Source organism: Heliangelus exortis, chromosome 1, assembly GCF_036169615.1.
Source record: "Heliangelus exortis chromosome 1, bHelExo1.hap1, whole genome shotgun sequence".
Lineage (NCBI taxonomy): Eukaryota > Metazoa > Chordata > Aves > Apodiformes > Trochilidae > Heliangelus > Heliangelus exortis.
This window is the reverse complement of record NC_092422.1, coordinates 13,687,102-13,706,305: the sequence shown is the minus strand read 5'-3', so window position 1 is coordinate 13,706,305 and position 19,204 is coordinate 13,687,102. Positions and strand designations below refer to the sequence as shown.

Genomic DNA, 19,204 nt, shown 5'->3' with positions numbered 1-19,204 from the left:
ATTTCTTAGTGAAAAATACATAGAATTTTTACTATAAATAAAGCATAGTGCAGTGTGATCTAAGGTGTTGTTTACTTAGTAAAGTGTGCTTAACAGACCTTGCCTTTTTATCATGTTCAAGAAAATTTCCATTACACTTAAGAAGCATCATTTAATGAATCACATTAAAATATCATACCTCCAAGTTGCTGAGATGCTGTTTTTCAAGGAGCTGTTGTATTTCTTTCAGATTTTTCTGGAAGAGAAGTTGGTTACTATCCATGTTTGTCCTACTGCTCTCTTGTATTGTTTTATCCCAGCCAACCACTGCTGAAATCTGCTTCTGGTGGAAAGAACCGTTTCTAGATCCTGAGGAGGTTGAAGTGTCATCTGTGGTTCTTGATGCAAGCAAATAACTTATTACTTTGGCTTATTTCTATTTGTCAACACTTTTAAGCATGTTCCTTTCTAAAAGTATACTTAAATAAATGCCTGGCAAGTGAAGGACAGCTAAACTATGTTACTACAGGTGCTGCTGTTATTACTATCGAAAACTGCCCAACACTTTCCATTTTAAACCTTCTCTTCTGTTATTTATAAATAGTCAGACTTTTCTGATTGTGTTGTTGGGTGACTGCCTGAGGCTGAATAATCTGCAAAATGTCAGCCAACGGTTTGGTCACTTACAGAAATGGAACACAGATTTTTTATTTTTTACTTTTTTTAAAAAGAAAAACTCTACTTTTCTGTAAGGTTGAGAGGATAACAATATTCTGATGCTGTCAGATATTCCCTTACTTTAAGTAGTAAGAAAGATTGTAGTATCTAGGGAGCCCAACTCTACTGATGTCAGCAATGTGATACATTTGCATTTGCTTCCTGAGAAACAAATCTTTGGAGTAGCTAAAAGTGTGGCCGTGTCCTGTGGCCTAAATTAAGATAGAGGAAACCACAGGTTTTTACTGCATGAGAATTAGCAAGAACCATGGGGCTCATTGACACTCCAGAGTTAAAGAAGCCAAGAAGCATGTGAAGCCAAGTGACAAGGAAAATGTGAAGAGACTGGAAAGGCAGGGAGCATGTAACGAGGTGTTCAAGAATAAAAAGGAGATAGAACTGGAAAAAGGCTGGGTAAGACCACTAGGAATAGGAACTGAGCTTTGGAAAACAAGAGTCAAGAACTAGGTATGTATCAAGGATGACAAAGCAAGGTGCAAGTAGCTTTAACAAATCAAAAAGGTAGACATTAAAAACCCACAACAAACAATGAAAATAACCTATACCCCAAAACTCATCGGTCAATCAAGCTTTAGTCTTCTGGAAATACAACTATTTCCACATTGCCAGCAACACTTGACTGCTTGACTTGATTCCTTGACTGCCAAGGTGGAACAGTTCAGCGATGGACACTGCTCCTGTCTGTTGGCTCCAAACTGCTCCAAGAGCTGTAAAAGCTCTATCCATTCTTTGAAACCTCACATCTGTTCAGTGGAGCCATAATCCTTACAATCGGTTAGAAAGCCAAGCTTATGTCTCATTTTTTTAGGATCTGCAATGCTTTCATATGGTGGTAGAAGAAGAATAGATCTTGAAAACAGATTACCAGTATAATCTTTTAGTGAAGTTTTTTGTAAAATGGGTATAACTTTACCAAAAAGGGAGATTAAGATCAACTAAGTTGATCAGGTCCAGTATTGGTAATGATACTTTGTCTCAGCAGTCACTGGATTTTGAATAATAAAGCAAACCTTATTATTTAATAAAGCAAACAACATTCCCAGAATACTTTTCTCACATATATATTTTCTTAGCAGCATCAACACAGTGCCTTAAATATTTCTAAACTGGGTGAAAGTGTTTAGCTAAATTTCTGGCAAAAGTGAACTTTTAGTCTATATTCATTTTACCCATTGTCATTTTCAGTGCAGGTGATGGTGCAGATGAAGGTTCCTTTCGGATATGGGCAGGATGCAGTATAGGAATTTGTAAGAAGATCTGACTATTTCCTGCCACAGAAGGCTATCTGAACACAGATGTTTCAGAGAGACATTAAGAATTCTAGAACGGTATAAAATTCACCTATAACCTGTTGGATCTGCAGCCGTATTTACCTTGAATAATTAATTTTGAAACACAGCTAGAAAAAGAGAAAGGGATCTACCATCTCATCCAAGTTAGTTATTAGCTGTCCCAAAATTTTCAATTACAGGACGTTTTTAAAGTTTTATGGGTCGGAACTGGTGAGTTTTGAAGAACCTTCACCTTTAAGAACCTCCTCAAAATGCTCTTCTGTGTATCAAGGTTTTCTTTCCTATACTGATTTGCAAGAAATTTATTTGCCCTTTAAGAGAATATTCCTTACCTTTTGGAACCAAGTCTGAAAACACAGAAATGCCACTTTTATGAACCAGATAAACTACATTTCCCAGGACAAACCTTGCAGGAACAACCCCACAGTAATATCTTTTGCAGCACACCACAAGAATCTATATTGCATAACATGCTTAGTTTGAATCTCAGTGCTTATTAAGGGATTGTGTGAGATGAAGACAAAAATATATATTTTCTGATACAAAGAATGAAGACAAATTGCTAGCATGACAACAAGGAAAGTTTTATTTCATGTTAATTTGTATGCCTTGCACCTTATACACAAGCCTGGACTGCAATAACTTATTTCTTTTTCATTTATTACCATACCCTCCATATTCTCTACACCCTCCGTTACCCAAGCCTCTCAGTTACCAGCTGAGGAAGAAGCAGCACATTTGTGGCAGGTACCAAGATATTTGTGTGCTGCCTTATCTGTACCAACTGGCTTATGACCTACCAATTGGTCAATGAAGACCCAACTTTTAAACCTTTTTCATGCTGGGGGTCACTTGTTTGAATATGACCTTTCTACTTTGCTTAATTGCCAATTTCAGACTTACAGAAATATGATTATCTTTGTGATTCTTAGAGCTCTCTCAAATTTTGTTACTAAGGGAACAGAAACTGTAAAAGAATATGATGGTATAAGTTTAATTCCCTCAGGAAATCAGGTTATAAAAATGAAAAAACAGAAAAAACAGAAAAACAGAAAAAAAACACATTACCATTATTATAGGATAGTGAATTTTAAAAATTCAACAAAGATAGTCAGGAGTGACAGCAATGCTATACTGTAAGAAATTAAGGAAATGTGGTTTGAAGATGTCATGAGAGAAAGCTGCAAGCCCTTGAGGAACAAGAAGCATTTTGAAGAAAGATTAAAAATAAAGAAATCATAAAGACAGTGAAGAGGCACTGAGCTGCTGTCCTTAATTGAGCCTGTGACTGAAATGGCAGAAATGTTCAGAAACTCAGAGACAGGTGTCAGAAATATCTACATTTTTTTCTCATAGTGTCAACTTCTATTAAGCAGGTAGATTTTTTTTGTTTGCTTATTTTTATGGTGGTAATCCTTCTTTATTATGTAAATCCAGCATAATAGCTACAGAACAACATGCATGGTGACTGGAAGACAGCATAAGTATTAAACTCTGAGAGGTATGAAATATTTTCTCAATTGCCCAGTTTATTACCTACAAATGTGCTTTAATCATCAGTAGAAATGTAATCAAACTGAATATTAATATCACAATGAATACAATGAATCTCAAAAGAATTCTGTCTTTTTAGACAGAATTTATCTGTATTCTGAACATCTGCACAACTTACAGTATGCAGAAAATTATAATAATAGTAATTAATAGTAATTAATAATAGTAAGTAAATTATAATAATAATAACAAAAGAAGCAACAACAAAAATTAAATCTGAACTGAAAAATAATAAAGAAATAAGAGATTAAGAAGAGGATAATCAAGAAAAGGTATCAAATACAGCAGAAATACTATTAATGGAGGAACATTCTGTGGTAACTGAAGGTATCTTAGAAAAAATGCTTAAGTAAAGTGAGAAATATGCAATTCAAATTGTGTGCGATAAATTAAATAAATTGCAAGTAAAATTGTTATCAGGATGTTACTATGGAGTAATGTAAAGGAATTTAATGGAATGACAGATGGAAAGAAGGAGAGCTAATAGGAGGAATATACAAACTAAACTGTGTTTAAATGTCAAAAATAAAAAAGCCCAAAACCACCTGTTTGAGAAAAAGGAATAATTTAGATAGAATATTTAATACTTCATAGGACAGCAGATTGCTGGATAACCATGGCACTCTGAGTCAGGCTATAACTGAGCATGGACAGGGGTTTGCCCTGACTATTTCCAGAATTCTGCTGAAGGGAAAAGGTTTGTGTCATCTCCTCTGCTGTTTCCCCAAATGGACACAAACAACTCAGGGATATTTCATAATGTTTCACTGGAACAGTTAACAGAAATGCTTTCTTTGACATTGGAGAAATGGCCTACTTCTTAAATAATAATTGTCTGCTGTTTATTGAATAAGCTAAGCAATTTATTTCCTTTGATCACCAGAGTAAACAGAAATGAAGATACTTACCTGAAGTTGTTTTTGTTTCTGCTGGACAAACACAGTCCTGGTGTTAAAACTGATCCTTTAATTTGTTCTAGAGCTTCTTCTAACTGAAAAGCTGGTTTTGTCTGGACTAGAGGTAAAAAACACAATGGAAAAAATATTTTAAAAATCAGACTATTTTACCATAAATATTTTCATTTAGTTTGTTAAGTTTGGAAGCTTAAATCCAGACTATAATATACTGAATGGTTTAGCATCATTAGACATGAAGGAGCACCTCTAGTTTCCCTGACATAAACCCTCAGTCTATTGATGTGTTTACAGGAGCACATATATTCAGTAATTGTGCTCTTTGTGTTTAGAGTGCTTTGTTGAAAAAGCAGGCAGTTAAAAAATCCAGCATTAACTTTGTTTTTACATCATGATTATTCTGCTCATGCAGGAAGACAAAGTTATGGCTTGCAGCTATTTTATGGAGGCCAAAGTGTGACTTATGAACTGAATCAATACAGAAAGAGTCTGGACAGGCACAAGGTATTGACTTTTTCAAGTGAGCAAAAGTACAGTAGAAAGTGGCAGAGGCAAAATTTCTGTAAAAGAAAACTAAGAGAATAAAATATGATTCATTATGTTGCGACATAGCCTGGGCTGTCAGTAGAGCTATGAAGAAGCCCTAGACCAGTACTGTTCTATTTTGTTATTTTAATTTGACATTTGATCTTGAAGTCAGAGACATTACCTCACAGTTGGCAAAACTGCAGTTGGGAGAGTAAATCCGTTAAAGAATACCTAAGTAATATAACATATCTTAAAAGTTTCAACACTGGAAAGTTGACTGGAAATCAGACTTGGCAGATGCTGTTAAAAACTCCTGCCAATCTGCACTGATTCCAAGAAAGCAGGAACTGAGTTGAAGTGATCATTACTTCTTCCTGGCAGAAAGAAAACAGCTTAAAAAGCTGACTAATTCAGCAAATAGTTATGTCATGCATTAATATATGCTATGGCTGCTTTTACTTAATCATAAACAATACATGTTCTTGATTATTTCACACTCAAGGGTTGAAACAGGAGATCACAACACTACTGTGGTAACTTCCAGTGGCTTTGTAACACTTCACACCCAGGTGTGGAAGCACAGTGCTCTAAGCCATAAGCAGATTGCAGTGGCAAGAGTGGGGAAAACCATGGAAGCCACATTACCCAAGGAGGTACCCAATGTACTTACTGTGACCAGGGTATAATGAAATATTTCACAATACAATTTTTGGAAAAAAAAGTTTGTTTTTAATTCCCTTTCCTCATTTGTGTCATATGTATCAGGTCTGAGCTTCTTGTTAGTTATCTTTTACTTTTACAATTAACTAAATTAATTTGAGTGAAGTTGTTTTTTCCCCCCACAATTATATACTAGAAAAACACTTGTATTGTGAATGATGGTTAAATTTTAATTTACAAACCTATTTGCTTGTGGTGAAAAAAAGGCAGATGAGCACGCTGGAATTTATCAGTTGCTTCCTGAAGTTTAATTTTCCTCTGATGCAGAATTTGTTTTCTAAGTCTTTCTTCTTTTTCTTCTTCTTGCTTACGTCTTTCTTCAAAAGCCCTGCATTTAGAGAAGCAGAAGTAAGTGATCCTTATGTTTTCTAATTACATTTAGCAAAATACTAATCACTTGCTTATTAATTTGCAATTTTAGTACAAAAGCCTGCTTATCCATAAATTAAATGCTATGAACTGCAGCACAGCTGGATTTTTATGTTTTGTCAGAACATAAATGACACAATAGGCGGTACATGGTGAAAAAGAGACAACACTATAATTTTTAATTGTTCTTAATTGTCTTTCTTATATGTGAATTAACATGCAGACTTAAGCAGTTCTTATCACCAATATGACTTTCACAGCAGTAATGGGCTGATCAATGGGAATGTGAACTGCCAATGCTGTATGTGTGTGCCTTTCATGAGCTGCCAGGGAAACAGTAACGGTTTAAAAGTTATTATTCAGAAATAACAAAAAGGAGCCACAACTTTTACCTCTAAGTATGTAAGAATTAGTATCAACTTCTGTTTGCTGAGAAGCTTCTCAAGCACAGATCCTATGAGGAGAGGCTGAGGGAGCTGGGGCTGTTCAGCCTGGAGAAGAGGAGGCTCAGAGGAGACCTCATCACTCTCTACAACTCCCTGAAAGGAGGGTGTAGCCAGGTGGGGGTTGGTCTCTTTTCCCAGGCAACTCTCAGCAAGACAAGAGGCCACGGTCTCAAGTTGTGCCGGGGGAGGTTTAGGTTGGACATTAGAAAGAATTTCTTTACAGAGAGGGTGATCAAGCATTGGAATGGGCTGCCCCGGGAAGTGGTGGATTCTCCATCCCTGGAGATATTTAAAAAGAGACTGGATGTGGCACTCAGTGCCATGGTCTGGTAACTGCAGCGGTAGTGGATCAAGGGTTGGACTTGATGATCTCTGAGGTCCCTTCCAACCCAGCCAATTCTATGATTCTATGATTCTTCAAATACAGATTAGTAGCGCAAAATGGGATAAAACAGTAATGTGAAACTATGACAGTCAGAATTGGTTGTTAACATCAAATATGTCAAATGTGTCCTTCTACTGCCTGGAAAGCAAAGCAGCCTCTAATAAAAACCAACCAACAGCACAAAGCTTTCCTTCAGTAGACACAACCTTGATGAAGCTACGTGAAATTTTTATTCCTGCTGACAAGATCATCAGCTATTACTAATAGCTTAAACTTAAGGCTTAAACTAGCTTAAACTAGCTCCTTAGCTGAAATATACCCAGTAAATTGATTGGCACAGTGCCTATGCAGGTAAGTCATATTTTAACATATTTAAACACAGTAACATCATGGAAGTAGCATTCTTCAAGTTAAACTTACAAAGCCTGCCATGCAAGGATCACAACTGAAAAATAATTTGAAATAGGTACTCTTTATTTTAGCAAGCCTAAAGGCTGTAATTGCACAACAGTAAAAAGTAGGAAATCTGCCAACTAATTCCCAAGGACACACTTTTACAGGAATATCAACTTCAATCCACTTGGAAGCCAAAGAGCAGCAGACAGAGACATAAGAACTTTTGCTATTTCGAAAACTCCTATGTGCGTGGCTGTCAAAACATACTGAAACTAATGACTGAGATTTCCCCACATTATGGACAAATTATTGCATTTCATTAACAAAACTGAAGACAAAAAATATTTTTTAAAAAGCAGAAATGCATTGTAAACATATTTCATGTATCTATTCAAACCTTTAATCACAAAGACTGTGTATTCCTCCCCATGTCATAAGGGGACACTGCAAATTGTTTGCAGTTACATCTTCCTATCTTGAATACTGCACCTCCAGTACTCCCACTGTTAAATTGGGGTGGAAAACGTGAAAAGCCAAAGTCAAGAAGAGAGACAAAACATGCAAAAGGATCCACTGCTTTTGCTAATGTGTGTGTAGCACTCTGGATTAGTGTTTTCCAAGGTCAGAAATCAAAATGCCCGTGAACAACATAAGCACTCACTGCTTCTGTTCTGGAAGTCCATTCCCCTCAGAACGCAGATCTCCCAGCAGTGGGATTCCTCACAATTCCTCACAATTGTCTTGGATAATAAAAGCTGCTGAGACTACACCCTGTAATGTATACAGGTGGTAGCTTATGTTGTATTTTAACAAACTGTGTATGGCAAACGACATTTAATAGTTAGACTTTCAACAATCCAGGTGAATTTCTACAATTCAAAGTAACTCTTCTCCTTGCAATGAAGTTTTGAACCTCTCCAGCTTCATGTGAAGGACAAAGCAAAGGACTGACATGCAAAGAGAAACAACTAAAAGTATGATCTCCAGTTTGTCATCAAGCAGGAATGGCTTCACTTGAGGCATGAAATGAAACCAGACAACCAGCTATCCAAAACCAGAAAAAAACTGGCAGAGAACTATATCCACATAGAATGTCTTATTGTAATTTGGTTAGCATTTCACAGGAACTTTAATTTTCATACAATCCAGAATTTAGAACTAATAAAATAGAACTAGAGTTCATTGTCAACATTCAGTATTTCACTCACATTAAAATCTGAATCTGAAATCTGCAATATTTTATGTCTTTATCCCGTCCAAAGAAATAGGAATATCACAACAGAGGAAAAAGACTTACTTATCCCAGCAAGTACTTTTAACACATTCTTCTTGATCCTCTTAATATTTCTAGAAGCTGCTCAAGAAGACCTTTAGTTGAACTGTAGTTGTTGAATTCAGACATGTGGGAAATTCTACAACTTTGCACCTGGAGTAGTTCCAGAGTATAACTCCAAAAAGGAAAGAGTAAATTCTGACAGAGCCTTTATTTATTTATTTTTAAATGATTCTGGAGTATGAATTAGTTGCAGTCTTGCACATTCTTAAGAACCGGCATTAAAAAAAAAAAAAAAAAAAAAGGCTCTTGTTTCATATAGCTGAAAATAGGTAAGTTCAATTGCTGATGCAAGAAATCTTTTTCACCACAGCTCATCATGATCCCTGTTTGCTTTGGTTAAGACATGAAGGAGAAAAAAAAACTTATTTTAAATGTAAGGCAATGCATTAAATATATCCAGTGAAGCCTTCATCATTAACTTCTTGACCTCCCAGAATTTAAATTGTAACACTCTGGTGCACTATGTAAAATAAATAATTTTACAAACACATGTTGATACATTATAGAAAAACAGTTAAAACAAATGTTGGTTCATCCACTCTCCTTAAGCCACCAGCTCAGGTTCCTACCACAGATGTAACATTGGCAAAAGCATATGGCTTTAAGATGGAGAGTTAGCAGAAGAATTTCCTGTATGGTGTTTTTTTAACCCAGTTTTTCTGCCTTCTATAAACAATCCAGCAGTGCAGCAATTTTTGCAATGGCTGCCAAAATGTTCATAGTGCATTTGGAATACAAAACTTAAAATATTTAGCAGTTTCACATATACAGACATGATGTGGAAGGTATTTTTATGTTAAAAACAGTATTACCAGATGGCGGAACTATTTCCTGTCTAATTTTACTACATTATCTTCACAGTGATGTGATAGATTCTACATTCCCAGGTGAACTAGATGCTTACTACTACCTTAGATTAAAAAGTAATAAAAAAAAGGAAAGTACAAAGTGCTTGTGGAATGCTATGAAATGATACTGAACTGATATTATTCAACTACTGCCATATCACATATAAAAACCAGGACACAGTAATTTTAAAACTGAGGTAGGAGGGTATTTGTATACTTAATGACTACAGCAAGACCAAGAAAATTTGAGAATGGGGTGTCACACTCAAAATCCCCTTCATGGGCAAACAAGAAACATGCTGTATATCCTTCAAATGACCTGCAGAGGTTGCCCATAAAGTAATTCTTTTCTTTAAGTGAGATATTTACCAGGACCACAGAGCACATTAACTCTATTACCTCATCTCCCTGATTATCATACGATGAAGACAAAAGGGGAGATCCAAATGGCTGAAAAGGCTTCTGAAGGACCAACCCTTATGATGCCATAAGGGCTCAGAAAGAGCTCCTCCAAAATGCCCCAAAGATTCACAGGGGCTTCTGGCACTATCTGCTAATTGTTACACTCCAAATCTTATTTTTGGGCAAAGAGTAAGCACACCATATATAAAGCTAAGATTATTTTGTTAGCATAATTAAAACCTTAAGAGTCTAATAATGATTAATCCAGATATAATTGTTACCAAAAGATAATACCAGATAGAATACTTCCATACAGAGAAAGCCACAATCATAGTGACAATTCAGCTTAAATTGGGATTGACACACTGAGTTTCTACCCTTTTTCCTGATGTTGTGCTCATGCTTCCATTGTTCTTCTGCATCCCAATGCTGATTGTTTCATTCTGGTGATGCTGGGGTGTTATGGTGAGCTGTCAGTATCTGAAGTTCCTTCACCAGGAGGTGTTCATGTTAATGCTTTCTTCTCCCTCATCTCTGGATCCACCTGGAGTGGTTTTTTTTAATTTATAAACATTCTTTAACACCTTTGCTCTTTCATAACTAATCTGCAGCTCCACAGTACCTCCAAATATTCCATGCACGGAATATGTTTTTTGCATATATTACATACTATTGTTTTCTTCTCTTTGTTACCCCCAAAACCTGTTTTGTTAGATCTAGGTCTTCATTTCTTTAACCAGCTATCAGTGAGTTGTTTATGGCTTGAGGGTCTCCAGTGACAAGTCTGTGTACCACCTCCTATCATCCCCTCCTCTATGACACATCCTGCACCTCCAGTCTGCAAGGCTTCTGTGATTGTACCAGCCTTGTATTTCCTACACACCATCATTATGTTAGAGTCATAAATTCCCTACATTGAACAATGGCTTGTGACTGCTATCTATATAAAACTACAGTCATACCATAAAAAGATAAACAAAGGTAACATAAATTCACCACAGACACCTGGTCAATTAGAGAAATTGCTGTTACAACTAAGCCAAGCAAAACAAAGCTGTGGGTAGGTCAAGAAAAGTTCCAAGACAGAAAGCTTGGCAAGCATCTGTCCTGAGGCCTTGCAAATTCAGCAGTCTTGTGTCTCATTACCAGAAATGGCAATACTGAAATCTGAATGGTTATGGTGACCAATACTTTTCACACTTTCATTCTGATATAGAAAGTAAGACTAAATTCTTAACACTTTGCCCATTCTGTTAACCCAGTGATACCGTTTTTCCTCACTTTCTGGCACTAGATGGATTTTTGCTCTGCATCAATAACACTGATGAATTTACAGAGCTCTTATTAAATAATCAGTGATAATCAGCCAGTAGATGGAGCACAAAGCTTGTGCATCTGTTGAAAATAAAATACTTCTGAAAAAACCAGCAGTATTGGCAAGAGATTGGAAACTGATATAAGCTGGGGAAAGTTTCCTTTCCCAATTACAGCAGGTGGATTAGCTATTCAGATTTCCAGGTAATTCAAAATGCTGTGGCTGTTGGGTTTATTTAAAAATGCACATAGACAATTGCATTTCCAGAATGAACCAACCACCTGCAGCCAGTAATGTCACAGTAAAATGGATACACATTGTGCACTGAGCAGTACCAGTGGGATGGCTGCAGTGACCACCAAATTGGCAGCTGGTATTTAAAAAATCTTAAAAAATGTTTATATACTCTGGTATATAAACACATGTTTTTATAGCATGTTTATATGATATCCCATTCGTTCACATCAAGTATGTGTTTAGTCAGTACTTCTTATTTCTGGAATACTGTTATTTAAACTTATTATCTGGCAGGTACTGCCCCAGAGCATATTTAATTCTTATGCTGATCTTGAAAGTTCTGGCATATCTTCTGTAGATCTGTTTGCTAAAGAAAAGTCACTATTGCTATTTTTCAGCAGAGGCTTTATAAATTAAAGCTTGATGTTAAATCTGGTAATGTTTGACCAACCTGATAAAGTTTTCCAAAGAAATAACTGGCCTGGTAGATGAGAGAAGTGGGTATTGTCTATAGGGACTTCACTAAAACCATTGATACTGTCTCTGTTAAGGTCCTCATAGACCAGCTGTTGATGTCCAGGCTGGAAGAGCAGACAGCAGATTTAAAATTGGGCTGACTGGCCAGGCCCAGAGCATGGGGATTGCTGACACAAAGTCTGGTTGGAGGCCAGTAACTACCAGTGTACCCCAGGGGTCATTACTGGGCCTGGTCATATTTAACTTCTTCATTAATGATCATGGATGATGGGGCAGAGTGTAAGCTCAGTAAATTTGCAGATGACACAAAGCCAGGAGCAGTGGCTGATACATCAGAGGGACCTCAGCAGGCTGGAGAAATGGGCAGGCAGGAACTTCATGAAGTTTGTGGGGAAGTGCAAAGTCCTGCACCTGGGGAGGGACAACCCCAGGCACCAAGAGATGCTGAAAGCCACCCTGCTGGAAAGCAGCCTGGTGGAAAAGGACCTGGAGCTCCTGCTGGACACCAAATTGAACATGAACTAGCAATAGGCCCTTGCTGCAAAAAAGACAAATGGCATTCTGGGCTGATTTAGGTAACATATTGCCAGAAGGTCAAGGGAGGTGAACCTTCCCCTGTACTCAGCACCAGTGAGGCCACACCTGGAGGACTGGGTCCACTTCTGGGCTCTCTAAAACAAAAGAGACATGGAGAAACTGGAGAGAGTCCAACAAGGGACCATGAAAATGTTGGAGGGACTGAGGTATCTCTCCTGTGGGCTGGGACAGTTCAGCCTAAAGAGAAGGCTCATGAGTGATCCCATCAATGTCTATAAATATCTGAAGAAAGGGTGCAAAGAGGACAGAGCCCAGCTCTTGTGGTGCCCAGTGACAGGACCAGAAGTAATGGACATAAACTGAAACACAGGTTCCCTCTGAAAATCAGGAAACCTTTATTTTATTATTTTTTTTTTTTCCTGTGAGAATAACTGAGCTCTGCCACAAATTGCCCAGAGAGTTCTAGAGTCTCCATCCTTGGAGATATTAAAAAAACAGCTAGATGAGGTCCTGGGCAACAAGCTCTAGGTGGTCTTTCTGTAGCAGGGAGGTTGGACCAGAGGTCCCTTCCAACCTTAACCATTCTCTGTGAAAGTTAGAAGTAGAAAATAGACTGTCATACTTCCCAGTGCACTCATGTCTACTCTCTTGATGTTGAAAGAAAAAAAATGAAACAATTTCAGTTTTGAAATTATAAAACAGCATTGCCAATAATAACTTCTGATTGATGCCTCCAAGCCCTGTCAGGGAGAATTTGGGTTGCTGCCAGATAAGAATGTGGTGCTTAAGGAAGTCATGCTGCCTGTGATAAACCATCATCATATCTAACACCTTGATTTGTGTTACAAAGTGGATCTTGGCTCATGAGGCAAGACCTGATCACTGATCTATTAGAAGATAAATCTCTTCCTGCACAACTGCAGGAAAAAAGTATTTCATTTCATGGAACTTCTTATTTCCAAATATGCAATGACCCTTAATTTTAAATTATATTTCACAGCTTCATATTGTACACACTACCTTTCTAACATTAGACAACTAACTCCTTTTCAGTTATTAGGGGAAGACTTGTCACCACACTTCCATTTGAACTGCTTAGGATGGTTGCAGTTATGCAATTATTGCTCATGGAAACAATTTAATTTTATAAACGTCCTACCAAATTTTTTAGCTGGTGTACCTGAGTAACTTGGGAGTTACACTGTGTTTCTTAAGGCTGCAATGAAACTCATATGGAAATGTATTTATCTATCAATGAGTATTAGTTTAACTATGCCAGTCTATCAAAAATGCACAGGCTGTCTGGTATTTGGTTTTATATTACAGTGCAACATTTCAAGGCCAGTAATACAATAAACAGTGTTCATCAGAGATGTGCAGTGTTGCGGTGGTACTGCTCCAGAAAACTAAATATGATATTTAATCTTTCATCTGAGACTCAGTTTATAATCTGCAAAGGGTTGCACACTGTCTCTAATCACTCCCAGGTGATTCTATTTTCTCCTCCATTTTTCTTTGTATTTTGAAACATATGCTTACAGCACATGCTTTCAAGATAAAGTGGCAGTGTAAACAGTACCTACTGCCTCTCTTATGGGGCATAAATATAAACCAGTAAGCAAACACTGTACAATGGAAATTATCTGAACCATGGGGGATGAGTGTTAACAACTTAACAGGAGGCGAAGGAACCCAATCTGAGGCTGAGGGCTTGCAAGAAGGAACTCATCTGTCTCCACAGTATACACAGCCAAGCCTCTTGTATGTGTAAGCAGATCTCAGTGCTAAGGAAAAGCCCCCCATGCCTATTAAAACTAACAGCACTCCACTGAAATATTTCCATGTATAACTTGCTTAATCCACTTGTCACAGAGTATTTCATGACTTGGCATTTCCATGTTTGCTGAAAGGTAGAATATTCAAAGCTCTGTTTAAAAGATCAATTTGTCAAAATGTCAATAATCTTGCACTAGACTTGGGTTTGTGTTTATTGGGAAGTGGGAGTGAAAAGCCCCACTGTTTCAGTGCCCCACTGTGCAGCTGTTTCACCATGCAGAAAAAAACCACAAACTTCAGAAAGCAAGAGCAAGAGTCTGCCTGCTGACCTGAACTGCACATCCCAACACGTTTTTCACACATTCATTGAAGCTAATAAAAACCAGAATAATACTAGAAACTCAGATCCATGAAATGAAAGCACTACTTACCTCTGCTTTACACAATGAGGTGACCGCAGTGTATCTCCAAAAAGTAGCAAGTAACTCAGAGTACTGTTCTTTTTATATTTTATTTGTCCTATAGCAAGAAACTGGATTGTGAAACTTTTCAGCCTAGATTCCTCTAGAACAAAGCAGTGAGGCTATTTAACAATGTGAACATGCAAATAGTAGAAATACATTTAGCTGTTTCAAGGTTTTGTCTTTTTGTTTTTACAGTCTCCCACCAAAGGAACCCTAGTTACTCACCTTCTTCTTCTGTTTGTCTCTATCAAATATCTCTGTGCCCTACTCCGACATATTTTTTGATGTTCTTTCAGTGCTTGACGTTCTTCTTCTAAATCCCACTCAAAAGGAAATGTTAAAGCTCCATCCCTAGTACTGAGTTAAGGACAATGGAAACTGTATCAAAGAGCTCATTAAAAGATTAAAAGCCTGTGTGATCGACTTTACACATCTTTTTAGGAAAGGGCAAACTTTAACCACGAGATACAAAATGATACTCCTGTTGACTATGAAAGTATGAAGCAGTTGGTCTCACAAATGTCTATTGTGGCCATACACAAGCTGCCGTTTATCCAGAAAAATTGTAACTGCATTTTACTGATTACAGTGATTTTGACAGAAGCATTGCACTTAATCTTTCATAGTATCACCAAACAAAAAATCTCACCTTTATGATGTCTACTTGACACATCTTCCTATCTAAATCTGTAACCAATGAAACAATTGTAACGTATCACAGAGAAAATGTTTCAATAATAAAAACAGCCCTTCCAACCAAATCTAAAAAATTAGTTGTTTACACTGTAATTCATTAATAAGACTGGACAAAAGCTCTCCACAGAGGAAGACGAGTTCTGTCTCACTTCAGTGGCATTGAGCAGGCAGAACTTAGAACTTGTGCCAGTATTTATTCTTGAATTAAAAAACGTAAAGATACCCAAGTTCGGATGGAAAATACAGTTCCCAGTGACAGTATGTTTTAGATGGGAGAAAAAAGAAAACTCTGAAGTTGCTTGAGAAGTTAACTTTTCGACAGCAGCTTAGAAAACCTGCTTTATTTCAAGCCACCCCAGAGGCCACCTCTGACGGCTGGGCAGGGCGGGGGCCGGACAGGGAGGGGACTGGGCAGGGAGGGAGGCGGGCAGGGCGGGGGCCGGGTCCCCACCGCCGCTGCCCCTCACGGCCCCATGCGATCCCGTGGCCCCTCCTCCCTTTGGGGCTCGCACGATGCCTCCGGAAGCCCCTCTCGGGGGGGCGGCCCTTGCCGCTCCAGGCCGCCGGAGGGCCCTGAGTCTCTGCGGCGAGGCCTGTCCCCCTGGAGGCCGCCCCGCCGGCCGCTCCACCACCCGCCCCCGGAGACCGCCCCAGTCCCCTGCCCCAGTCCCCGGCCCCAGCGGAGCCCTCGGACGGCTCGGCGGAAGGATACGCGGCCGCGTACCGACGCGCAGACGCGCAGCCCTGGAACCCACTGGGGGGGTTTTGCCCCGGCGCTCCTCCGCTTCCCGTCCGGCGGGGATCCATTCAGCGCCCTGGTACCGCCACCCCGGTACCACCACCCCGGTACCGTCACCCCGGTACCGCCACCTCGGTACCGCCACCCCGGTACCGCCACCCCGGTACCGGAGCGCGTCGCGGTCAGTGCCGGTCTCCCACGGGGTGCTCAAGGAGGTGCGGCCGCCATCGTAGCAACAGGAGACGCCGTTTCCTTCGCAACGAGGCGGGGTTTGGGGTGAGGGGCGGGCGGGCAGCGGCTGAGGGAGTCGCGGGTCACGGTTGAAGGGGTGGCGGGGAGCGGGGGTTTGGCTGTTGCTGCCTTCACCGGCGCTGAGAGGAGGCGCCAGGGCTGGGCCGGGCCGCGCAGGGAGCGGTGCCGGCGGTGCCGGGAGGGCCGCGCAGTCCCTGCCGGGGGTGGGAGCGGGGGGACGCAGCTGCCGGTCTCCGTGCCGAGGCGGGGTGCGGGGCTCCCACCGAACCTTCCGTTGTCTCTGCAATTTTGTAAGTGAGAAGAGGCGGCTGGTGGGTGGGTTTTTTTTTTTAAATCGACACCCTGGTGCCCTCAGGAACGCCATTCTCATGAGTTTTTCAGGGCAAACGGAACACCCCGGGGACCGATTGCCACTTAGGGATTTGCAGAGCTCTGCAGAACGAGAGAGATGATGTCTGCTCAGTCTGATGACAGTGGAGATCCGGAGCTATCAGAATAAACACTTTTTAAAACAGTGTGTAGAATTCGTAGTGCAAAGAAATAAGAATAGATGGAAACCATATAAAATTGTATAAAATGTTATAAAATATTAAAAATCAAGTAAAAATTAAATAAAGTTATTGTTATTATATTAAGTAAAAAAAAAAAAAAAGTTCTTAAGTGATTTTTTTTCCAGGCAAAGCAGGGTGTGTTTTCTTGGATTATTGCCATGCCTCGGATGAGTTGTCAGCAGAAGGCTAAATGCCTTGGTGATTTCTTGGCAAGACATTTCTTGGCTGATGTATCTTGAACTTAAACCAATTTGTCTCTTTTTCATTGTGCAGCTGTTCTGCACCTTTAACTAGGAAGGAAAAAAATAACACTGGGCATTTGTAAAATACTTTCCTCTGCAGAGCCCCCCACATCTTTGTAGCGCAGCTTGTGAAGTAGATGTTACTATTAACATTTTACATTGAGACTACTGATGCTCAGGTTGTTCTTAATATTTGACTATCCCAGTTGCCATAGCTGAGATGATGACTCTAAAATGGAAGTCTTTCACCTCAACCTAGTTCAGAATACTAGCCCCAAAGTCACCACCTACCTCCTTTGAACTCTTCTGCATTACAGACTGTTTTCACTTTACCACTATGTGCTTTTCATCCCAGGTACACTTTTAAAATCCCAGTTTTCCTGATAAAATGCAGTGTTTCATTTAGGATGCAATGGAAGGCTTTATCAGTATTGGGAATAGAGTTACCCAAACAGGACTGAAGCAAAGCTGGGAAATGACTGCAGAATTTTAGCCCATGTCACACTTAGGAAGATTCACACTTTGATCAGCCTTTAGGGACTTCACTAGTGGAATTCTTCCAAAATAATTCTTGGAATTGGTATTTAGAAACATCATACATTAATATTATTCCTAAAATTACAAGTGGTTATAGCAATTAAGGACTCTGAGACGCATCCTTTTTTAAAATGTCAAAACCTTGTTTAAATTAAGAATCCAGTGTTTCTTAAAACTTGCCAAATGGAGATGGTTAGAAAGACAAGGAAAAAAAAAGTTCTTTAGCTTCAGTATTTGCTCCTACTTGTATAAGCTTCAAAATGTATATGGAGAATGCTCTCACTAGGTCTCAGCTATGAGGATACAGCATACAAACCTACCTAGTAGAAAAAGGAACTAAAACTATGATGGGATTTGTCCCACTCTAACTTTTGTGTCTGTGTTTGCACTAGGTGTCTACACAGCCATTACTGTGAGTGTATATCAAGGCCTTGATGCAGTAGCCTACCCATGGGCATCATTTTGGTATGATCTGAGATTCTCTAGGCATGTCCTCTGGCCTCCAGCTGTCCCCTCACGAAGGGCAAGACTGTCCATAGGTCTGTGTCACATCTGTGGGGCTATAGGTGGCAGTTTCCTTTTGGCATTAAGGTGCCTGTGTGTAGGAATCTGAACTGAGCCCCTAGTCGGTACAGGTGGTATCATAAAGATGTCTCCTTTAGAAAGCAGAAAAAACTTTTTACTTCACTAACTATAATGGGATCTTAGCAACTTTGTGATGCAAATTCTGCAATATATTTAAAATCAGAGGAGCTGAGCCCTGGGTGTCCTGTGTTTGATTGAGTGGACTCAGCACCTCTGGCCTAGCTCTCGAAGACATGTTTTTAACTCTGTTAGTTGTCAAGGCTGACCAGTAGTGTTCCAGACTAGGTCTTTCAGCTGTCATATGCAATGGGAGAGAGCAATGTTTTATGTGCAGAGCTGCATGGAGTGGGCTATGGCTGTACCTACTCAACTGACTGAAGTGCTTTTGGAACAACCAGGGAGAAATTTAAGTTCTTGGAGAGTATTATAAAATCTTTGGTGCTGTCAAATTTCTAACTGAAGAAAAACATGATTCTCTAAGCAAATTCTTATATTTACATGGCAAAAATGTATTTACATCATGTTTCAGGTCACCGTTTTTTTTTGTGAATCTGGAACTTACCTACAGAAGCTTTACTGTTACTGGTGCAGAATGGTAAGAGAGCATCACTGTTCAGGAGGGCTGAGCAGGCTGCTTAGGAGGGTGAGGCAGGCCAGGCAAGGAGGAGTTGCACTTTCTGTAAGGGAGAGATTGGACTTTACAGGCCTTTCAGTTAGGGATGATGTGGTTGAGAGCCTGTGTCCTTTCAAGGTCTTGGCTTGCTCAGAAAGACCAGGTACCAACGAGAGCACACAGGCTACTGGGGAACAGAGACCCTGTGTAGGCACAGGCCTTGATCATCCTTTGTTTACCTCTACCTCCCCTTTAGACCTACTGAAGGTCCAGACT

The 19,204-nt window shown here is 39.5% G+C and overlaps 1 protein-coding gene and 1 long non-coding RNA gene across 4 annotated transcripts in view; one reads left to right on the top strand and one right to left on the bottom strand.

The window, feature by feature from the left end:
• CEP126 (centrosomal protein 126) overlaps positions 1-16,246 on the bottom strand; it is a 38,413-nt gene extending 22,167 nt beyond the window's left edge. For both annotated transcript variants that reach the window (XM_071734372.1, XM_071734378.1), the window contains exons 1-5: positions 16,122-16,246; positions 14,939-15,064; positions 5,908-6,053; positions 4,472-4,577; positions 179-377 (exon numbers count right to left, since the gene is read on the bottom strand). In XM_071734372.1, the coding sequence (XP_071590473.1) occupies positions 179-377; positions 4,472-4,577; positions 5,908-6,053; positions 14,939-15,064; positions 16,122-16,216 (672 nt within the window). In that variant the 5' untranslated portion in view covers positions 16,217-16,246. The remainder of the gene's footprint in view (positions 1-178; positions 378-4,471; positions 4,578-5,907; positions 6,054-14,938; positions 15,065-16,121) is intronic.
• Positions 16,247-16,272: 26 nt separating this feature from the next.
• Positions 16,273-16,995, top strand: LOC139791761 (uncharacterized). 2 transcript variants are annotated; one of them, XR_011724005.1, is made up of 2 exons: positions 16,273-16,363; positions 16,782-16,995. It is a non-coding gene; the product is annotated as an uncharacterized lncRNA (long non-coding RNA). The 2 variants fall into 2 exon arrangements; XR_011724006.1 differs by lacking the exon at positions 16,273-16,363 and adding an exon at positions 16,643-16,690.
• The last annotated feature ends 2,209 nt before the right edge of the window (positions 16,996-19,204 follow it).